Source organism: Nyctibius grandis, chromosome 10 (assembly GCF_013368605.1).
Source record: "Nyctibius grandis isolate bNycGra1 chromosome 10, bNycGra1.pri, whole genome shotgun sequence".
In the NCBI taxonomy this organism is placed as follows: Eukaryota; Metazoa; Chordata; class Aves; order Nyctibiiformes; family Nyctibiidae; genus Nyctibius; species Nyctibius grandis.
The window spans coordinates 33,545,384-33,569,246 of record NC_090667.1 but is presented as its reverse complement, the minus strand read 5'-3'; the positions used below and the strand labels follow the sequence as shown (position 1 = coordinate 33,569,246).

The window sequence follows — 23,863 nt, the reverse complement described above, 5'->3', positions numbered from 1 at the left end:
GTCGTTCAGCGCATCCAGAACGATCCAAGCCAGGAAGAAAAATCCAGAAAAGTCTTGAAAACCCAAATAGTGCAAGAAAAGTAAAAACGTGTGATGGTTGTGCAGGAAATTTCCCCGCAGTCCTGACGCTGCAGACACGTGTGGCCTGTTACTGGCGGGGAAGGTGGCCCTGCCTGGCGGGGGCTCCGGGAAACCTGACAGATTAGCGTGTCTGTTCATCCCTGGATGGCACGAAGGGAAGAAGTGAGTCAGATACACGTCTCTGCCACGCAGAGAAAATGAAATCCTGCTCCTTCATTGCCCAACCCCAACGGCAGTCACATCCGTCGCGCTCCCTCCGCGTACACCTTGCCAGGAGCCAGCGGCCGCGGAGGGGATGAGGACGGATTTACCAGGATCCCTTTGGGAATGGCACGTGATTACAGAGTCACAATCTCACCAGTAAATCTCTGGCTCAGCGACGGCTGGTCAGGCTGCCCTCCCCTCGGGAGCACTCGCTTCGACGTTGCGTGGTGACCTGTGGCAGGGAGACGCACCCTTTGCAGACAGTTGTGCGCACTCACCAGATTAAAGATGATTAATTGTACCAGGTGGTTCCTGGTACATCTTAATCAAACACACATAATCAGCAATGCTCCTTCACACACAATACTTGGGGCTGGAGTGGGTAATTTTTAACCCTCTCCGACTTCAGTGAGGATGACAAGCCTAAAATATCAGTGGTAAGAGTCTGAGGTATCTAAAAGTGGTGCAATGGCAGGTGAGGTCCCTGGGGCACCAGTGCCTCTCGCTGCCAGAGGAGGAAGGACTCGCTCTGGTGTTAAAACCCCGACCTTTGAGCTGGGAAAAGCCCCGTCCTTACCTGCGAGGCCCCCGCGGCTCCGCTTCCAGGGCATGTGGGCAAGCGCAACAGCAAACCCAACCACGCAGCACCTTGGAGGGGGGACACAAACCACCAGCAGCCTCTGACCGTAGAGTATTTTGCATCATTTATTTAAATACCTATATTTATGCATTTACAAATTTTCATAGCTCTGTTCGTAGCTTTTTTTTTTTTTGCCTTTTTTTTTGTAGACAGTATTGCAGAGAAGTTAGCTTTTGTAAAATGAGGTCCATGTATAAAACTATGCAATGGATTGGAGACGGGGGGACAAACAATTTCCTTTCATAATCTCTAGAATCAGAAACCAAAGACAGTGACTGAATGGAGGGGGTGGGACAGCCCAGGGGCTCTCTCACGAGCATTACAGATGTCAGTGCTCAGCTACAGCCCTACGGGGACAGGTCTCAGTCGGTGCAATGCCTGTTTGCTAGAGCTTTAGCAGGCACGAAGGTCTCTAATGAAAAAATAAAAAGGAAAGGATCCTACACACTGAGAACGCAAAGCCTGGACAGCCTTGTGATAGGTTTTAGGTGTCGTGGCACGAAATGCCCGTAGGAGACTGCACCGACTCACCAGTAGTGCATCCTCATCCCAAACATCATTTTGCATAAAAAGTTCCCTTTAAGAAATCTCAGCATTTAAAAAACCTGGTATCTGAGCTCTTCTAGCCTCAGTACTTTGAAGTCACTTGAAAAATACCTCCTGCTTTCCTCATCTGGCAGCTTCAAAGTAATGTTTTGCTTTAATTGATACCAATTTAACAGCTCACGGATTCCCAGCGTTATCTCTGGGAGGAAGAGGCAACAGATATGGCATTGCAAGGTATTTACACACATGGTACAAAAATGTCCGAGGGTATGAAAAATCACCAGTAACACAATTTTGCAGCAGCCTCATTTACACCTGTAATTTTATACCATTTATTACATTGTACTAACACACCAGATTCAAAGATGTGCACTCCCTTTGGGGACATTCAGGAGTTACAAATATATTGTGATTGCATAATTCATATTGCACAATTGTATAAAAACATAAATACTAGCTATTCTATTTTTATTTTTTTAAATACAAAATACATGTCACATAGTCAAATATTCTTTTCAAGTGCAATTCAGGTGCTTTCTTTAGTCCTTCCAAGAAAAAGGCAATTTTGAATAGTTTTGGCACAACGTTTAACCTCCGTCCGGTGCCAACAGTTCTAGTTACAATACAGATGCCCAAAACTTTATATAGTAGCAGTCATATACATACAGTATAAAAACAGGTTATGTACAAACTGAACCGAACGTACACAGAAGCAGCCTCAGTGCTCAGATCCGAGCTCGTGCTGTCGCGGGGGGTCGGGGACCCTTCTGCCTCATGCCGGTTGCTGCGGGTTCACGCTCACGGGCGGAGGGTGTCCTAGGAGACCGATGCGCTGTTTCTGCTTCCTCTGCTCCGTCATCTGGAAAATTAAAAAGAGTTTTGCTCGTTAGGCCCAGAGGCTTCCTGTGCGTCAGCTCGCCCAAGGGCCGGCGCTGCCTGCTGTGGTTAGTGTTCACCCTGAAACCCACTTGCGACAAATAACGCTCCTCGGCCGCGGTGCCAAGCGCTGGCAGATGAAAGAGGCAGCTGCAGCCCTGGCTCACGCCGAGCTTCACAGCCACAAATTTGCCCACAGAGCTGCCTGCTGCAAGGGCAGAGCTGGGCAGAGCCAGCGTGAGTTAGCGCAGCGAGCAGAAACCTCCCCCTTGGAAACCCTTTGTAACCGGCCCCGCGTGCGAGGCGGAGGGGATGCAGCGGGCGGAAAAAGGGCCGAGCCCTCGAGTCTGGCTGGGAACACACTCTGTGCTGGAGCAGACCGAGCCGACAGCCCTCCCCATGCACCAAAAGCCAAGAGGCAAGGCAGGGACGGGACGTTAACCACCTCACTGCCACACAGCCCAGGCTGTATCCCCATCAGGTAAAATAACGCTTCACCTCAGTGCCATCGTGGCCTGAAAATGGATCATCAGTTTTTATTACTGGTATTGAAAAACGGCCACAATCCAACCCTCTGCTCGCTTTTTTTTCAAACCTTAGAAGGTTTCTGACAACTCGCATAAGCTGACACACCACGTAAGGAACGGCTCCCAAAACAGTAATCTTTCATTCAAGCATAAGGCAGAATTTAGAGTGTTTCTCTTTGGGAATTCACTGAGTTCCCTGCAATGATTTTCCTGTAACATCTCCATCCACAACCATTCAATTTTTTCAGTTTTCAGATAGTTAATCACAAATGTCAGCCAATATAACTGATTGTGGAAGTAACTCCAGGAGAAGGGGGACAGCATGGTCGCACATTTCGCTCATTTGTAACATGCACTTGAATGTATTTGTCTAAAATCTCCAGTTTTAGTGATGGTGAATAGTCGTCCTGTCTCCAGTGTGGGGTACCCCGGCGTGCTGGGGCAGCCTCAGCTCTGGAGTTCACAGAATCAATCAGGTTGGAAGAGCCCTCTGGGATCATCGAGTCCAACCATTGCCCTGACACCACCATGGCAACTAGACAAGGGCACTAAGTGCCATGTCCAGGCTTTTCTTAAACCCCTCCAGAGATGGTGACTCCACCACCTCCCTGGGCAGCCCCTTCCAATGGCTAATGACCCTTGCTGAGAAGAAATTCTTCCTAATGTCCAACCTGAACCTCCCCTGGCGAAGCTTGAGGCTGTGTCCTCTTGTCCTATCACTAGTTGCCCGGGAGAACAGGCCAACTCCCACTCCGCTACAACCTCCCTTCAGGTAGTTGTAGACTGCACTAAGGTCACCTCTGAGCCTCCTCTTCTCCAGGCTAAACACCCCCAGCTCCCTCAGCCATTCCTCGTAGGTCAGACCCTCCAGACCCTTCACCACCTTGGTCGCCTTCCTCTGGACTCGCTCCAACACCTCAACATCTTTCTTGAAGTTCATCGTGGGGAAAGAAACTGGTCAAAATGGGCAGTTCTGGGCAACCTCCAAGAGGCCCCTCCGTGCCCAAGGACCGCACACCACTGCCTTCGCTCAGGCGAGCAGGGTGCAGTCACACTCATTTAACAACCAGGGAAAGGGCTGAAATATGGTAACTCCTCTTCCCATCGCTCTCTGGTCTCGCTCACACACACAAGCTACTCCCCTGCTGAACCCGCTGAGACTTTTTTTTGACTATTTCTCAGGTAGCCCACAAGCTGGAAATGCAGAGAGGCAACGAGGACTTCATTTTAAAAGTGACAATTTACACTAATTAGCTTTACTGAGCAAACTAAGAGCCCCGATTTCACACAGCCAATGATTCAGAGGACATACGAAATAAAAATGGAAAGAAAAAAGAACAACGAAAAGGGACTGTAATAGATATTTTTCATGCAGCTCCAGTCACCAGCCACGTTTGTGACGACGGAGGTCGGGGTCCTGGTCCTGAGCAAGAAGCCAACGTCTGCTGGAGACACCTCATGCTCACCGACATCGGAGGACGGCGCTGGAAAGGGCTTCTGGGTGATTACACCTGATGCCCTGCTGTTGCAGACAATTATGTTGTAATCTTTTTGCACAGAATTAAAGTGATCAAGATTTTAATGGCTCTTGGTGCACTTCTTTGAAAGCAGGCGTGCTGGGTGGCAGTTTCTAACAATTACAGTCTCCAGAAGCCTAACGAGCTTGAAAAGCAAACGAATGAGAGGTTTTCCCTTTATTTAATTACAAGAAAATAAATACCAATAGAAGTTCCCTGAGTTAGTTCCTTTTCCTGGAGACAGCTCCTGATCAGGAGGAGGGATATACTGGTTTTGTCACACAACTGGAGCATCCTGCAACTCGAGCAGGGCTCTCAGTGACGGCACTTAGGGGAATTCCTAAAAGCTATCACAACATTAATGAAGCTGGTTTCCTCTTCTGCTTTTACAGTCAAATAGCTCTCTAAGAGCTAAACCCTTCATTCTTATTTTCACACAGAGCGAGAAGGGTTTTTAGGGCTTGGTTGGCCAAGAGCTGCGAGCTCCAGCAGTAAATGCACTCTGATGCGGAGCTGGCTGCGGCCGATGGAAAGACTCCTGGTGACTGCCGGCCGCTTTGAGTCAGACCCTTCCACAAGAAGACGCAAGACACATGTTTCGAGATAATTGTTTCCAGGCAAAACAGCAAAACCACTACCCAGCGAGGGTTAAAGCACAGACAAAAGAGCAACTGCCTTGATCCTCCATCCTCACAACCAACTAGAGCAAGGGGGTCCATGGCACAGTGTCTGAACACTAATTACAGCAAGGTTTTCCGCTCCCAATCCTGCACATTAATCCCTTCCTTGTGCTCCGTGGGGTGGTGGGTAAGAGGGCCCAGCTCCCTCGGTGAGGCAGAGCATTATTGGAAGGCAGGGAGCCCACCTCAGTCAATACTGGCTTGCAGAGACCCATGTCTCCATGAAGGTAACTGGTGTACGGAGAAACCAGGCCAAGCAGAGCGGAGACGGGACGCAGGGATGGGGTTAGGGTGGGAGAGAGCTGTGCTGCAGCAGGCAGACCCCGTTGGAAAACATAACGACCCAAATCTGGTCACTTTGCTGCCACAAACAGCTCCCACCAGCGCAGGCAACAGCGTTTTCCTTTTTCCTTCCAGTCAGGCTGTAATCCGTATGGACAACATGAAATAAAGCCCTGCTGCCGCCGTGGCTTTCCCAAAGCCATCGCTGGGCTGGGGTTGGGAACAACCCCCACGATCCTCTCAAGCCCCAGCCAAGCCCAAAGTTAACCCAAGTCACACAGAATCACAGAATGGTTAAGGGTTGGAAGGGACCTCTGGAGATCATCTAGTCCAACCCCCTGCCAAAGCAGGGTCACCCAGAGCATGTCACACAGGGTCGCGTCCAGGCGGGTTTGAGTATCTCCAGAGAAGGAGACTCCCCCCTCCCTGGGCAGCCTGTGCCAGGGCTCTGGCACCCTCACAGTAGAGAAGTTCCTCCTAATATTCAGATGGAACTTCCCGTGTTTCAGTTTGTGCCCGTTGCCCCTTGTCCTGTCACTGGGCACCACTGAGAAGAGTCTGGCCCCCTCCTCTTGACACCCACCCCTAAGGTATTTCTAAGTGCTAATAAGAGCCCCCCTCAGTCTTCTCTTCTCCAAGCTGAACAGACCCAGCTCCCTCAGCCTCTCCTCATAAGAGAGATGCTCCACTCCTCTGATCATCTTTGTAGCCCTTTGCTGGACTCTCTCCAGTAATTCCTTATCTTTCTTGAACTGGGGGGCCCAGAACTGGACACAGTTACTCCAGATGTGGCCTTACCAGGGCCGTGTAGAGGGGCAGGAGGAGCACAGAGGAGGCCAGCGCACGGCAACCACTGAAGAACTCCAGTTTCTCAGTGGGTTTTGAGGTCCATGCAGCAACACAGCACTGCTATCAGCATCACCCTCTGCCTTGCAGGATCGTGCTAAGATCTTAGGGTTAAAGCCTGTAACACCACCACCACCACAAACATACTGCACCAGCCATGACTGATTTAAGTTAACTTCAGCTTTGACTTTTTTAATGCAAGTTTTCCCTCTCTGGAGGTGGTCACCGTGGACTACACCGGTCCGGTCAGCACTGCCAGGCACGTCAGCTGGGGCACGGCGCTTTGGAAGGACATTTTGTTTGTTCACTTCTTTCCTAAACACGAGTTACTTTAGAAAAGTTCCTCCCGGGTTTGCAGAAGTCACGGAGCTGTAAAACACCGCTCCGTGCCACAGGACCTTTGTCCTGCCCGTACCAGCGCGCGGCTGCACGTTGGCAGCCAGCTCTCCCTTACCTGATCTTTGAGCTCTGACAGCTGGCCAGAGAGGTTGGTCACAAGCTTCATGGTGGACTCCAGCTTCTCCTGCAAGTTCCTCAACTCGTTCTGCTCCCCTTCCGAGTCGCTGCTCACGAGAGACATGGCCCGCATCCGGGGGAACCAGTCCAGGTTTCTCTCCTGAGGATCACAAACAGTTCACAATTAGTGAGTGTTGGAGTGGCTGAGTGCAGACAGACCTTTAGTGCCACGGGGACATTCCTCAGACACACCAGCTCTGGAGGTATTTTCATTTGCATCTCTCTGGAAAGGCTGCAGAATGCTGGAGGCCACGAGGGCCTTAACTGCTGAAAATTAAGGCTGCTCCTTGATGGCTTTTCCTTTCCAGCAACTGAAAAAATTCATATTCTGACTGGCCGGTTCAGGCTAAAACGTGGGACAGATTAAGTTGTAATGAGTTGCTTGTAAGACAGTTTTCATTCAGGCACACAAATTCTCTGATATTACACATTTAAGTTACAGTCAGGAGCTTCAGTGGACAGGTGCTCGGTTTTATTAACATGTACACACTCACACATACACTCACGTACACGCCAGTGACGTTAAAAATAAAAGCAGGAACGGAATAGAAAGCCACAAAAGAGGAGGAGGGGTGCACACCGCACCTTGACACCTCAAATTTCAACACCCAGCTGGTTTCCTATCTAGTCTGGTTCTCCTCCCACGCTGGAGATACTCGCTAATGTGGAAGTTAAGCGAACGCTGGATGAGATAAGGACGTGTGCGCTCTCACACTGCAACACCGGGGAATATTTTAAACAAAACAGATGAAACAGCAACAGCCAACTGGGTAAGAGCATCCCCAGCCAAAGATCGACCAACATCACTGATGAAGGGTGACCAAGGCTCACCCTGCTTCGCCGGCTAGGCTCTTCGCTGGGCTCTCTCTCAAACCTATGGCTGATTTTTACGGCGCTGCAAACTCACAGAATCCCAGAATCAACCAGGTTGGAAGAGCCCTCTGGGATCATCGAGTCCAACCATTGCCCTGACACCACCCTGTCAACTAGACCAGGGCACTAAGTGCCATGTCCCGTCTTTTCTTAAAAACTCCCTTTGGCTTTTTGCCATTCCCTGCCTAAACCTCTACCTCAAAGCCGCTCCCGCATCCCTCTGCTCCCCCTCCAGGCTCGCTCATTCCTGCTTAAATCAGGGCTCTGCACCTCTAGAGCTTTACAGTCACGTCCTCTCTGCAATTCAGATGTGATGCCAAGATTCATCATCTTAAATTAGTTGCTTCTGATCTGCTCAGAGTTCGCTGCTGCCGAGATGAGCAGGCAGACAGCGGGCCCTTTCCCGTGCAGCGCACCACAGGGTTCCCACGTGATGCAGAACTGCCAGGAAGGCTTTTTTTCTCCTGATCTCTGTTTACAGGGCAGATGGCTTCTGCTAATACAAGAAAAAATATATGTACAAAAAAAATACGCCTTTATCAAGACAAGTGCCAAAATATTTTCGACTTTAGGAAACGACAGTCCCACAATTAAGATTTAACAGTAGTAACAGGCAACATTGCACTGCGTTCTTCCAGCCGCAGTAAAATCCTCGTTAGGGAAGAGCGGGCAGGCTCCTCGCTGTGCTCAGGGCCAGCACCTCCCCCAGAGTATTTCCCCTCCCCACCCAGGGAACACAAACTAAACCAACGGCCCTTCCCTCCCTGCTCTCCTCCAGGCCAGAGGCTGCCAAGGACGGAGCAAACTGGACTAAAATGCAATTTATATTCGCTGGTTTGCCTGGAGCCTGAGGTCCGTGTCCTGAGGCTTCTAGGCAGATGCCAGAGCAGGCCCCAAAGCTCCTGCCCATCCCTTCCTGGCTCAGAAATGGTGTTATTTCACCATGGGCTTTCCAAGCCCATCCCCAGAGCGCTCCCAGGCCCCATCCTTGTGAAGGATGGAGGGGACAAGGGGAGCAGGACCTGGGAACACCGACCTTTCCCTACCTGCAGCATTTTATTAACAAATACCCCAAACCCTTTTCTAACACTACTTTGCCATACAAGCAAGTGCTGCGGCTGCTGCAGAGGCTGCAGCTTGATCCTTACAGGCAGGGGAGGTGACGGGCAGGCTCGGATGGTGAGATCAAGCCAGCGAGCGCTGCGGCAGTGCCGGCTTCTGCAGGCTCGGCAGACGTTTCGTACTCACTGGTTTTCTGAAAGCCCCAGAGCTCTTGAAGTCACTCGAGTATGGGAAATCTCGGCTTTCACTTAACAAAGTGCCTCTCTAGTTCTCGTGGCGACGGTGAAAGATTAAAACCAAAAACGCTCCATGGGAACTCCGCAAGCTGAGAAAGGAGAAGGCGAATGGAGAGGAGCCAAGACTCAGCTCCCTGGGGAGGCTCCTGGGCTGTGAGGACAGGAGTCCCTTCTGAGCCTGACCTGGCAGTACCCTGCGGGGTCCTGATCCCTCTGTGAAAGAGTTAACGGGGGCACCTCGATATCTTCTGTGCAGAGGGGCTCAGGGCAGGACCTACTCATCACACTGCCAGTGTCACGGGGCTGGACCTAGCCTGCACTCCCGGGCAGGTTTCATGGAGCTTGTTGGCACGACTCAAACCCAAAGTTCACCTGGAAGCATTCAGCTGCCACCCAGCCAGAACCAAGGGGATGTCCACCCAGCCTGGGCAAACACCCTGCGGTGAGGAACAGTGGGGACACACGTGTGGGTGACACTGGCACCGGTGAGCTCGCTGGCCCATCGTGGCTGCTGGGACCTCTCCGAGGCACCCCCCTGCCTCCTGCTCTGCGCACACACCATCCCGCACCCCTTCGCTCTGGCAGCGCATGGAGACCTTCAGCCTGTTCCTACAGGGGGTTTCTTTTAAATAAATAACGATGCCTCAGGCCGAGGCGGTGAGGATGGCCATGGGGAGGGATGCAGAAAGGTCAGTCGCCCGGCGCGCGCAGCCAGCCCGGCTCCTGGCCCCGCGCCTGCCGGCAGCGCTCCCTCTGCAGAGTGCTTCGGTTCAAGGTTGAATAAAAGATTTATATCTCCATGATCTAGTTTCTGCTGAACTTTAACTGAACACCGGGGTGCCTTTAAACATCCAGCCCGACATCTTTCGCTGGGGGCTTGGCAAGCCTTTGAGAGGCGCTGAGCGAGCCGTGGAGGGACGGGCTCCCCTCGGCCGTCCCCGTCCCGCCGCTGTCCCCTCGCATACCGATGCGGTTATGCACCGTCTGCCGCGGTCCCCGCCAGCCCCCGGGATCCTGGTGTGCAGTCAGCTCCCTCTTCCCGTCACACTCGCAGCTTCCTCCGCTGCAGCAGACGAACTGACTAAAGCCACTGACGGAAGCTGGCTAACCGCAAGCGCTGGGGTTCGGGTGAGCTCTTTTCTAGGTAAAGTTGGAAAAGTCCCTCTCGGTGAAGCGAGTATCGTGAAATCTCAGACGTGGGGGCGACGCTGACCATCCGCCATTGGAAATTTGAAAAAAAGAGGAAGCGGCGCGGCGTGATGCAGATGCGATTCATTCTGAGAAGCGCCCGCTCCTCCCTGCTCCTGCCAGAGAGTTTATTCTAAGAAAGGTTTCTGCGGCAGCCTCGGCGCGAGCCGTGCCAGGAGCTGCGTTAGCTCCGCTCCTCGGGCAGGAGGTGGCCACTAACAGCCAGGACAGGGCTCGTCCTCGCCGCCGGCCGCCCCGAGGAACCCGCCGCTCCTCTCCTGGGTCTCCATTTATTCAGCTACCGCTGCGCCTGATATTTACGGGGTGCTGAAAGGCTGATTCAATGCTCGTCAAAATAAATCCCCGTAGCCTGCCACCGGCAGCCTGCCCAGCAGCCGTCACTGAGCAGGGCAAGGCGGCAGCAGCAAATTGCAGTTTCTGTCATGTGCTGTAAAAAAATCCCACCCATACAGCTGAACGGCTTCGTGAAGTGCTTTGAAAATTAATTTTTTTGTTTGTTTGTGGCACAGTAAAACTCCTCTTAGTTCTTTCTTGTGCTTCCTGGAAAAAGCCCCACGTCAGGTTCTCTCTCTTCTGCAAAGGGCTCACCATCACTTCTTCCACACCCGGCCGCACTTCTCCCTTCTCCAGGAAAAACAGCACCCGACGGTGTCCCCCCTCCACACCAAGGGTGGTTTCAAATCCTCACATCCCCCATGTCTTTAAACAAGAGGCTGATGATATAAGGCTAATAATATTTTAAAAAAAAAATCTCCTTTTTCACTGTTGCCACAGATTAAATACCGCAGTGGGTTTTGCACTGGTGCAGAGCGGGTAACCTGGAAGTCAGACACCACATTGAAAGGCAGAAGACGACCATGTCCCTGTATGAAACGATCCCCCCTGCACATCCCTGTGACAGCTCTGCTGCGGGTGACTCCCCTGAGCCCAGCCTTGTGTTTACTGGGGTAGTTACCCCACCAGCATCCCCCAGCTTGACGCGACTGGGGCAGACGGCCCTGGTGGGAATCCCTGAAGGCATCTCCTCACTCTTGCAGAAAGGACAGTGACCTGCTCTGCAGAAGCCTACTGCTGCCTGGCGGGACCCACGTTTTATGTAGGACGTGTTACACCACGATCTGCTGGGCAGGCAAAACAATTAAGCATGTAAAGGCTGAACAAAGAGCTGCTGGTGGCCACAGCTGCAGTCACCCACCTCCTCTTGCACAACGCACCCGCGGAGCACCCTGTGGCTCGGGGTCACGGGCTGCCCGGCACCGCGGGGCTGGCGGAGGCGGCAGCGGTGACTCAGGGGACGGCCGCCTCGCCCCAGCCCCGGGCCACCTCCTTGGCACACACAGCCCCACGGGGCTTTTTTGCCCTGGCCAGCACTGCAGACCGAGCGGTTTATTTTCCCCAGCGTGACACCCTCGATGGTTTCCAGTCACAAACCTTCCCCCTCCCTGCCAGGCACGCCGGCAGCAAGGACACGGCGCCCACCCCGCACGCTGCTTTGGGACACGCTCAAATCCCAACACGTTACACAAACCATCACCCAGAGCTGGGCTGAAGCCTTCGCTTCTCTTCTCACCCACTCAGGCCCTTTTCTGTCACACAGCAAAACCCTCGCCCTGTCAGTGGGGATGCTCCCCGATACTCCCAGGTGGTTTATCAGGGAAAACCAAGAACTCGGCCACGTACGGTGGACACCAGCAAGGGGAGGTTTGTTCTGCAGCACGCTGCAGGGCACGCCAGCTCGCACGCCTCCAGAGGGAAGAGCACCCTAACGCTGTGTGGGGAAGATGAGGTTGACCAACCCTTTCTCCCCGTGCAGCTTCTGGTTTGCACCTTAACGCCCATGCCAAGGGTGGAACGAGTTGCTTCGCTATCTAAATGCAAAGCTCGGACCCGTGCCTATGACACAGTGTTTCCAGCAGCCACGGGCCTCCTGCCAAACACACCTCTTGGCTCCTCTGTGCCTCTGCTGTTATTTATTGTTTAACCCTGTAATTAAGTTGGCTAACTCTGGTAAAGTATCTCAAGGTGCAGCTTGCTGGGAAGACACCACCAAATTAAGCACTATCAGCTCCAACTCAGATGCTGACCTCCTCAGTCCTCCTCTCCCGGCTTGCACCCAGTGTCATCGTGACCAGGAGCCCTGAAACCCCATTTCTTCATCTATAACTGAGCAACTACAGACAAGTTACCTGTATGGGCTGCTCTCTTCTGCCTCTGCAATTGGGTTGGTAACTATTGACATCACAAATCTTTTCTATTCGATTCTGCCCCAAAGTACAGGATTTCCAAGGACAAATTACACAGGAATGTAACTAAGTTCCTAATACTCTTTCAGCCTGTGATTTCAGCTGTATACATGTCCTTCACTAACACTGGAATCATTAAGCCCCTTTGGAAATGCTTTGGGTTTGAAGCATCCCAGCCTGCCACTTGCTATTCCTATAGGTGCTGCAGTCCAAATCCAGTCCTGGCCACCTCTAACCAAATCACCCTCGATGCAGAGCCTGGGGACACCGTAACCCTTCGCAGCCACCATCACGTGAGCCTCGTGCAGGCTGTGAATCACACGCTCCTGCCGAGTTTCAGAGCAGAGCCACGATCGTGGCCGGGTGTTTAACTCCTTAGGAGAGGCTCCAAGTTGAACTTGCACTTCTGGAAGAATGTAATTTTAAAAGCCTGACGCTGATGAAACCTTGCTGTTGCTTACTAGGAGGCTACGTCTTGGCAGAAGTTACAGGCTACAATGGACACTCAGAACAGTAATCAGAAATACTTTCCCATTACGGTATAGCACACAGCTCCAGACAAGAAGGAAAAAAGCCCAATAGGATATTTAAATCTCCAGTTTTGTACAAAGAGGTTAATTAGGGCACTACGGGAAATCTTTAGCCTTCATTTCCATTCCAAATTCCTTTAAGGATACCTGCACCATCGCTCCTATTTAGAAATGGTTCGTTTTCAAATGACAACACAACCCAGTTGAAGATTCAGGACTCGGCGCTCTCGACCTGGACACGTGAGCTTGGGCAATCCCTTACACCTCTCTACCTCGCTTTTGTAATAAAGGTTAATGACATGGATCCAGCTTGGTGCAACAATAGATTAAAATTCTGTGGAAGCTGCAAGAGCTAGTTAGGAATCCCAGAATCAACCAGGTTGGAAGAGCCCTCTGGGATCATCGAGTCCAACCATTGCCCTGACACCACCATGGCAACTAGACCAGGGCACTAAGTGCCATGTCCAGGCTTTTCTTAAACCCCTCCAGAGATGGTGACTCCACCACCTCCCTGGGCAGCCCATTCCAATGGCTAATGATCCCGAGAAGACTTTTCCAAACAAGCGTTCATTTTTTAATATGCACATCTGCATCCATAACATGACTCACAGCCGTGTGGCTCTGATCAAACGCTGATGTGAAGGTCCACATGCAAATCCCCACGTTGGGGTATGCAAGAGTTGTGTATGCAAATATTCATCCCTGCAAGTGACAGCCCGCTGCAGCTGCATGCACTACAGCTTACGAACGCAGAGAACACCAGACTGCCGATGTGGTTTTCTACGTCTCAAGCTTCAGAGTAAGAATTTTTTACATATTATAAATGCCTGCACACAGCTGTTTGCAGCAGCCCTTTGCCAAGCCTCCCGTGGCAGCCGTACTGCCGGGGCTGCTGCTGGCGAGGTTGCCACCGTAACTGCAGGCAAACGCAGAGAACTTCAGAAGAAATTCCCAAGACAGGACGGGGAGATAAGACATTTACATGAACTAATCTGCAGGGAGTTGCACGGAGTTCACATTAGTCATTTGGGTGGGGATGTCAATGTCTGGCCAACACGATAAGTGGATCCCCCCCACCTCCTACACACTCGCTATTATTCAGACATCACCTGATCTTCCCTGGTGACTACAAAGCCACAGAGCAGCTGAGCCCTACGCCTTTGTTCCTGGGAAACACGGGAGGCACCGGGCTACCAGCTCTGCAGCACCATTAGCATACCTTCCAGATAAACACTTCTCAAAAGACATCGATCCACCTCGAAGCTTCGCTGCTATCTTAAGTGCACATCTGCAGTGATTTAGCCGGATGAGCAGCAGTCAGGTCATCAGGAGGGCTTTATAAACACCAGGAATTACAGCCCAGCTCTTATTGCCACTGGATGTTTTCTCACATTTCCTCAGATCACTGTTTTTAATGTCTGTTTTGATCAGGCTTACAGCATTCAAAATACTCCTAAACCTTAAACTCTGTTTCCCAGTTTAACTGTTGACTTCTTTCTGCATGCTCCCTTTTAACTTAATGAGCTTCTATCCGTGAAGAAATATAAAATTCACTAAAGAATTATAGTTAATCATTGATTTGCAAGGCTACAGTTTCTTTTTATGCTGGGTCAGATTCCTGCAGGCTACAAGATGAATTCTATGGGCAAGATTCAGCTCTGCCATCTCCAGTACAGTAGATAGCCTCAAAATTGCCTTTCTACACACATTATTTTTAGACAAGAAGACATCAAAATTCAAGATCACTCTTAAAGCTTCTGAATATTCACTCACTGGCACAAGTGAAATTGTCCAGGATTCTTTTGATACCACAGTGCTTAAAATATCTTAAAGCACTGTACAAGCAGCACGGGATGCAACTCACAAGCTGATGGGGAATTTTAGTGTCCTAAATTTGTTGGTTTTTTTTTTTTTTTGGGAGGGGGTTTTTTTTTTTTTTGATGTTCTGTGGTGTTGGAACAACCCACAAATGCTAAATGGCAGAGGGAATTTTTTCTTTTTTTTTTTTTACAAATGCCAAAAGACAGAAATCTGAGAGTTTTCTAAAGATTTTCTGCTGGGAGTCAGAGCAAAGGTGAAGTGTATTTGTGGTGTATCCTGTCATCTCAGTATGATCTGGAGCACATTATGCTTCGTCAACTACTAAAAATGGGTATAACTTGCCGTTGAACAATGGTACGGCAGCGTAAGAGCCCGTGGCAAAGCCATGCCCCATCTTTGTCACTATCTTAGAGTGCCACCTTCAGTCTGAACACGTGGGGAGGGAACCCCTGTCCCACCCAGCCATGACACGAGTGGGCTTTCCAGGAGCATCTGGTGCATGCAGACATGAAGCAGCCACAGGTTCCCATTCGCCCTCCCCACAAATACAAAATGAACCATCCCCTCCAAGAGAGGAATCTCAGTCTTGGGAACCACTGACATGGTTAAGGCTTTCCTTTTGCCTGTCCTAGATTTGCAGGACGAAGACAGAAGGCTTGAGTAAAAGATGAACCGTGCCCCAAGTTACACCTTAGGCAGAAAAAAGGATTTCTGACTCTTACAGAAGGATTTAAAACAGGTCTGGTAGAGAAATATATCCATCATGTTTCACATTCAGATTTTCTACGGTAGAAAATAATGTTTTTAACGTTAAAGGATGACAGAAAGAAATTGTTTCTGAGTTTCAGAGTGAGTTTTGCCAGCTCAGTCCCAAGGAATAAGTCAACTGCAAAACGCTTCTGAACTCCCACGTCAGGGCAGCAGCAGCCTGAGCTGCTCCAGGCACGTCTGCACCAGCTCGTGGCAGACCACTGATGTGCAAAGCAAACTGACTTCCTATTCCACGGCTAGTTCTCAATTTAAAACCGGCTCCTGAAATGCAAAAACCCACCAGCTACAAGACATGCTCCAAACCTCTACCTAGAGCATGTAGTTATATAAAATTGCATCTGCATGAGACGCTTGGTCTATGCATAATTTATCCATATTCCCATTCAACACAGAGTAATTAGCCTTTGCTGACACTTCTATGAATGGAAATTCTGGTACAATTTCTCCACTTTTTGCTTTTATTGCAAACACATTCAGTGACTGGTTTTTGGTTCTTACCTAATTTGAACTGTTAAGCTGAAATAATAATTTGTTAATAAATTGTTTATTCATCAAAACTTTTTTTTTTTAAACTAGTTTTAACACAACGTAAAATCATATTTTACAAGCAGAAACACTTCAAGGAGCACAGTGCTTCCCCCTGAAGTAACACTTGCTGCCGTGGGATAATGAAAGGGAGCCACATAATCAGTCAGACCAGAAAGCAGTAGCAATGTACTTAGTTATCTCACCGTGCTAATCCTCCATCAGGTGACTGCTCACAAGATTTCTTTAAGCCCTCATTACAGAGGCAGAAATCCAGGGCTAGGAGGTACACTTTAGTGACCCCAAAATAACACGTTTAACCTCTCTGAGATCTCGGTGGGATTTACACCCAGGCCATGACAACTTGCCCACTTCAAGGCAGGTTGTACCTCCACAGCCCAAAAGCTACGGACAAATAAGAAAAGTATTCGGCTATTTATGTGTCTGAAGGCAAATACAGAAATAACTAATTGAAACGTTATAAATCAGAAACAGCTTTTTCTAACCAGCCAGAAGACACACAAATTAGTAATTGAGGTTTAGGATCTAATTCCAGGAGCTCTGATCCTGCAGCTTGGCAGAGACGAGGCTTTTAATTCTCTCATTAAAAGGCCTTACAATTGAGTAGATATTAATTTTAGTTTGTTACAATAATGAGCTACAATCACATGACAACAAATCCTACAAGTCAGTTTAAGATATTAATACTGGGACAGGTTATAACCTGTTTGTTATACTTCAGACAATTCCACTAGCTTGAAAAAATTCTCCCTTAAACGTTAGTTTTCAAACCAGAATAGCTGCTCTTCACCTGATGTAAAACCACAGGTACTACCTGGCTGTCACTGCTGCAGCACACGTCGGCTCCCACGAGTGCCCCTGCCTGCACCAGCCACCTGCAGCACGTGCTGCCATCAACGCAAGGTCTTTTATCGAGTCATCTTGCCAAGTACAACTTAAGTATATTATCTTTAGAAGAGGCTTTTAAAACGAAACGCATTGGATTAAGCCTATTATTGTAGAAAAAGTCTTACTCCAAGTTTTTGCTGACTAAATAAATAAAATACAAAATCCTACATTTACCAAATATGCTGGTAGATTGGTCTAATCTAGAAAAAAAAGCAAAACTCCAAACTCACCTTGATCATTTCTGCCACGTAACTTTCCGGTCCTGTGTATTCTGTTGAATCTTTCACTTTCACTAACACAATAAAGCACAAATAATGCCACATGTTGTGCTCTTCTTTAATGTGCTCCTCAAATGTGACTGTCTTGTTATCAAACTTATCTCTTTCCAAACCTACAAGAGTGACACATACAGAACCGTTAGTATTTACAAACTGGTACTAAAAAAACAAGCTCTAAGAACAAAAGTAATTTCTACAACCTGCTGCACTTCACAGTCACAATCATTCTTAAATGGATACTGAAGAACAGGGATAAACTCTCCAACAAATGCCCACAGTGTAGTGAGGAGAGGGAAGCAGGTGTAACAAGTACTGCTCACACTATACGTAACAGAAAACTTCTGGTTAAAAACAGGTAGCTACCTCATATGCAGTTTGTTGGATTTCCTACCATATCTCCTGTTTTTAGGCAAAATGATACCAAAAGCAACATTTGCTTTGCAGCAAACCTCCAAAGGTTACTTCTGTCTATCAACCAGCTGAGGAATGGGAGGTGGGAACAGCCAGTAATTCAACACTCCTGTTTCCTGCTGGTTTGCAGCTACCTCTCACTTTGACAGAGTAACCCCTTATTAAGGGTGTTTCTACACTTACCACAAATAAAGCAAGTCGTTTTTAAAATTTCTTCTTTCTTCTGTTTTTCACTCCTTAAGTCAGCAAAAGTGTCAATGATCACACCAAAAATCAGGTTAAGGACAATAATGATGACCATGAAGAAGAACAACAGATCGTATATCACTCTAGCAGCAAAGAGAGGTTCCTGCAAGATACATATTTTCATAATTAACCACCCAAACAGACGCACATCTAACCCTTACCACGCCGTTCTCGGTTCAGTAACGCTGCCCCACAGCCCCTCCCTTAGACTCTCCATTTCTGATGCTCTCCAATGACAACTTACAACTCAAAACATCAAGTGAAACTAAAATACAAGATTACTGAAAGAAAAGCCCCATTAGTCAGCGACCAGTTCGCGCTCTCTGCAGAGCTGCTCTTTCCCCTTACCGTGCCCAAGTTCTCTTTCACACACTGAAATTTGTTCTCTCCTCATCCCCACCCTGCAAGCCCATCCAAATCCTATCCTCCTATTAATCTGCTTATATATCAATATAGTATGAGTGATGACCATAAAGTCTTTTATTGGAATTTAATTAATTTCATTTATGCTAAGAACCGTGTACGTGGACCTTAAGTTGGACTTCCCCAAACCCATTTCATATTTATTGCAGGTCCGAATACCTGAATACCTAACCCCCATTTTCAGAATCGTCCTGCCAGTTGGGTGCCCAACTTCTATTAAGAATTATGCAACTTTTAAACCACTGTAAGCTGAAAATAAGGCTAAATATTAGAAAACACTTCGAAATTGCAGACAATAAAGAAAAACATTCACTCTGACCAAGATCGCTCCTTTGCCCCCTAACGTGGTTCTGGGGAATGGCCAGAGGTAGGACAGCTTGAGACTCAAATGGGCACAAACAGCTAAAGCAGCAGCTATAGGGGCAGCTCTGGGTATTCTGAAAAGTTCCTGCTGCTTCAACTGGTGCTTGCTCTCTGATGATGGCTCCAAACAACGGCTCCTTCCTTCCCACAGTCCCAGCTCCCACCCAGCGTGGTCCCTGTCCTCTCATCCATTCCTTGTCTTACACATCTTACCTTTCCCTGCGGATGCTCCCCACAGAAATGGTACCAGCTACCACTGCATTGTCATTCTGCCACCTCCTGTGACTCTTTCACTACCTTGTACTCATCTTGTTTCTTCAGATCCTGAATTCCCAAAGCACCGACTGTTGGCTACACCATTTCTGGTCCTTTGGGCCCCCTTTGGACAGCCCTCAAGCTAAAAAAGCCCTAAAAAAAGGATGGGTAGAAGCTTGTTTGGACTGGCTGTTGTTTGATTTGGTACTACAGAGATTTAACTGTATCACACAAAGTGTGGTCCCTTCTAGTCACGCTGTATCCTGCATCTCTTTAAAGGGAGCGTATACACATTTTCCACAGCAGAACTAGGTCTCCAGCCCTACATGGTTATCACTCTTCCGCCCCCGTTCAGTGATAATTTACCTCTTTGGATGGTTTCCTGAGCACATCACCTACTCCACCCCCACTCCTCAGCCCATGACTCAGTACGGTAACAATGCACATCAGTAACGTCTCGCACGTATGCTCTTTATTCTCTTCCTCCATTTCTTCAGCAATCAGTTCTATTAACACAGCAAGCAAAGACATGTTTCAAAGGCAAGAAGATCAGTTTTAAATAATTCTCTCTCTCCATTCTTTGCTGGTTATGCTCTCTCCCCCCTTTGTAAGAACTTGGAAGGGGCTGCCCAGGGAGGTGGTGGAGTCACCATCTCTGGTGGGGTTTAAGAAAAGACTGGACATGGCACTTAGTGCCCTGGTCTAGTTGCCATGGTGGTGTCAGGGCAATGGTTGGACTCGATGAGCTCAGAGGGCTCTTCCAACCTCATTGATTCTGTAATTTCCAGTCAGCTTTGCAAACCTCCTCAGCTCTCTGAAGGAGCTGACCGGCTCTGCTCTGCCTCCCACCTGCCCTCCCCTCCCCACCAGCAAAGATCTCTTTTGTGCTCAGACTTCTGCCTTTGCCTTGGTGAAATCTCTCTTTCCATTTGTGAGCACGCACAGCTCAGCTCACCAGCTGCCTGTTTATACAGCATCGTAGCTTTTTGACAGCTCCGAGGACAAAGTGTTGCCTCTTACACTCTCCCTTGGTGCCTGACAGATTGCACAGCCTTTGGGCTGCACTCAAAACGGCAACTGCGACTTGGGGTTTCCATTGGCTAAAATATCACTGCTTATGGAAACAGCATTGTACTAAAAAAGTAACACGCTGCTTTTGACCCTCTCTTCATTTGCCTGAAGCCTACAACTTCACTGTTTCAGTTGCAGAACTGCTAGAATTAATTACCTCATTCTCATATACTCTCCCTGTGCCCATTACAAGTCTCATGACTTTCATTTCATCATAAATGAGCGGATCCCACCTTCCCACGGACAGCCTTAGAAGGGCCCTGCACAATCCAGACATAGCCAAAACCCCAGATGGTAGAGAAACAGCCAAAGATTTGGGCATCATTAATATCCCTGGCCACATAAGACCCTGATATCAGGGTGATTATTTACGAGATAAAACATCTCTGGAGTTTCCCTTTCTGCAGCCAGAGCGTATAAAGACAAAGCAGCACAACCCTGCTAGAGCTGAACAAAGCAGCTATTCTTGTGTCAGTGTTGGATCTCAGCTCATCAAAGAGGACACTTGAGCAAAGCAGAGCCATCTCCTCTTGCGAGCGTGGGCTCGTGGCCATCATTGACCTTTGAAACGCTTGACCATAGAAGAGCTCCACTTCTAAGAGAAATAGTGATGTTCTGTCTGGCTCTCACAGCCAGCATCATAAATCTCTGAGAAGTAAATTACATTTTCTAGAAAATAAAACTGAAATATTTCAATACCCAATCTGAGGCTCGTGATTATGCTACAAGTAATATCTTGCATGCACTTTTTTGACCTAAAAAACCCCCAAACCTGCCCTGTCTACTTAATCCATTGAGTACTTCCTGCCATGATATTAAAAACAGTTTCCTTAGTTAGCCAGATGGAATAATGCTGACAATAAATGATGTTCTGCTCCATATTTCACAGGGCATTATCCTCTGCGATCCCATTTAATAAGCCTGATGTTTTAAAATAATAAACTTCGCAAAGAAGTGAACTGCATTGCTTCCTTCTCAAATTGATAAGGTAGAAAATCAGAGAATATGACAGTGTTTTATCAAAGTATGGTCTAATTCTAAGGTTCTCTAGTTTAATCAGTCCATGTAACAAATGTCATTTATGCTGTTGGCCTAAATTAATGCTTTTTCAAGTCAGATACTCTCATGATAGCTTTCTTCCCCAATTTATTACATAGCATTTGAAAAAAAATAGTATTAATTTAATTTAAGTTGCTTAACTAGAAAAAGTGTGAAAACTCAGGGTGTGAGTTACAAATTCAACAGCAGACACTTACTGTCTGAAGGAATGACTGAAGAACAGTTTTCACTGCTACCTGCTTTGCATACATCTGAATAGAGAAACTCTCCGGTCATGGTCTCACCTGGTTCTGTGCGATCTAAAAACAGAAGGGGATGAATCAAATGGATAGTGTAACATTTGTTTTTGCATATTTGTTTAACAATATGTTTTGCAAAATTACTTCTCAGATATTAAGGTGCCCCATCACATTCAGTATGTGATTACTAGGCAGATTTGGAATAGTATATTATCCTAGAGTTTAGAAGGGCACAGTACTTTCTGATTTACACATTCAATGATTTTAAATTCAAACATAAAATTCTTATTTCTATGAATTAAAGACCGAAGTTGTGCATTTATTTTGCATCAGCTCCAAAGCTGAGAGAGCAATTAAACCCAAAGAAAAAACCCAAAGCTCTCCTCTAACAAATTTAATTTCTGTGCTTCCCACCCACTGAGGCAGCTGCTTGATGCTGCAGGGTGGAAAAAACCCCCAAATTTTCACTTACATTAAGCAATCTAAGGTCAGCACAGAGAAGTCTGCTATGGAGTTTAAACTGTAGCAAGTATTTGAGGGAGGTTAATACAGTCTATAAAAACTATGAGCAAACCAGAGTTAGAGAGATAAACCCCTGCTTCACAGGAGCATCTCTTTGATGCCCTTCATTTATATTCAGTCTGTTATTTCAGATAAAAATATTTCTTTTTGTTATGTTGAAACTAAACCCCACCACTAAAAGCCAAGGTAAGCATGCAGTGTCTGGCAAACCGAGGCAGACCTGCATTCTCCCAGTGCAGAGCCTCTCCACGATGGCCTGCCTAAAGTCTGCTTGTAATTAAACTGGGGGAGGGAGTAGGTGTAGCTGAATTAGATAATCTCAACTGTTTCAGCAAACAGTGAGGGGAGAAATCTCAACGTGTGCAGAAGAGCCTAAGTGCTATCTCCAGGGGTTCCTCCTCCCCACCCCTCTTCATGCTGCAGCAGATTGCAGCATTTGGTAAAAATACTGGGGTATCTGCTTGCCCCAATTAGTTTGGGGTTTTTTAAATTTTATTTTCTGTTTAAACAGTGTCCTTTATAAAAAAGACATTGTCAAACTGGTGAGGTCATCAGTATGTCTTGCAAAAGGTGGAAGACACTCAGCATGCCCCAAGGAACAAAAGCCCATTAGCTTCGCCAGGGGAGGTTCAGGTTGGACATTAGGAAGCATTTCTTCTCAGAAAGGGTCATTAGACATTGGAAGGGGCTGCCCAGGGAGGTGGTGGAGTCACCATCTCTGGAGGGGTTTAAGAAAAGACTGGACATGGCACTTAGTGCCATGGTCTGGTTGACATGGTGGTGTCAGGGCAATGGTTGGACTCGATCCCACAGGTCTCTTCCAACCTGACTGAGTCTGTGATTACTTTCTTCAACACAAACCATCAAAATGAGTCGCCGGTACCAACCTGGCAATAACGTGTCGTTAGGAAGCCTGTCTACTTCCAGGATAAAGTCATCTTTGAAGAAGAGGTACCCCACTATGGAGAACAGGTAGACCAAGATGAGAGCGAGCACAGCAGTCAGGATGATGGAACGCCCGTTGCGCGTGACGCTCTTGATGACGTTCAGCAAGGTCTCTTCTCGGTACACCAGGTCAAAGAGCTGGGGGACAAGGAACAGAAGTGCTAGATATACAGGGCATGCTTTAAACAGAAAGCTGCTAACACACACTGCTCTATCTTCTTTATAGTATTCTCTGCCCCATCACAATCTCAAAACAGCCCATTTCAAAACGCAATTAGCTTTTTAAGTCTCAGTTTATTAAGTGTATAATTAAATGAGCAATATTTTTGCCCAAATTCTTTGTTTAAATTTCTTTACAGAAGTTTCCTTCATTTTTCACTCCTCTGGCTCTGTGGCAATCCACCAGCCCAGGCAGGTTGCTGGCTATGCTGGCTGACAATGGGAGAACAGGTATTTGATAAACGGGACCTACAGCAATATGGAAAATAACCAATTCAGTCACCAGTGGATGGAGCAAGCATCAAACAAAGGGACAAGAATAGTGTGTTCTGAATGGGATTTAGGGTTTGCTGTAAGAGTGACACATTTTCTCCACCAACACTAGCTACACTCCTTCAGTGCTTATTCTTACAAGCATTGTGCTGTGCAAAATGAATTCCACTCCAAACAGAAAAAAACACGTATGCTGGGCACCCGTGTCAGTCGTGTGAGGTGTGGAGCCTGGCTCCAGCTAAGGAGACACTCCAAGGTTAACCAAGTGCTCAAGAAGCATGGACACTACATTATAGTTATTGATAATAACAAAGTAAACCATCTTAAAGGCTGTGTGCCTCTTACTCAGAGCATGGTAACCATTCAGCTCACATTTCTATGGCTAGATTTTTCAAGGCTTTTTTTTTTTTCCCCTCACCTAAGAGCTTATATGACCTTAAAGCTTAAACCTTCACCAGGTATTGATGATACTTGGAGTCACAGGATTTTAAATTGTTTTATTGTCTTGGAAGTCAGAGCAGGGTCACAAGCAATACATCTAACCTAGAAAACCTGTACCTTAGAAGTCGAGGAGTAACAGAGAGAAATGCTAAAAACCTGCACTGCAACTGCAGACACATTTACTGTAATGGGCAATATTAACTAAACTCAACTTCAAACACATC

At 47.8% G+C, this 23,863-nt stretch overlaps 1 protein-coding gene across 1 annotated transcript in view; it reads right to left on the bottom strand.

Moving 5' to 3' along the window:
* Positions 1–992: 992 nt before the first annotated feature.
* Positions 993–23,863, bottom strand: part of ITPR1 (inositol 1,4,5-trisphosphate receptor type 1) — a 162,950-nt gene continuing 140,079 nt past the window's right edge. The window contains exons 52-58 of the mRNA XM_068409372.1: positions 22,649–22,844; positions 21,198–21,299; positions 19,237–19,376; positions 17,767–17,932; positions 17,125–17,285; positions 6,654–6,815; positions 993–2,330 (exon numbers count right to left, since the gene is read on the bottom strand). Of these exons, the coding sequence (XP_068265473.1) occupies positions 2,244–2,330; positions 6,654–6,815; positions 17,125–17,285; positions 17,767–17,932; positions 19,237–19,376; positions 21,198–21,299; positions 22,649–22,844 (1,014 nt within the window). The 3' untranslated portion in view covers positions 993–2,243. The remainder of the gene's footprint in view (positions 2,331–6,653; positions 6,816–17,124; positions 17,286–17,766; positions 17,933–19,236; positions 19,377–21,197; positions 21,300–22,648; positions 22,845–23,863) is intronic.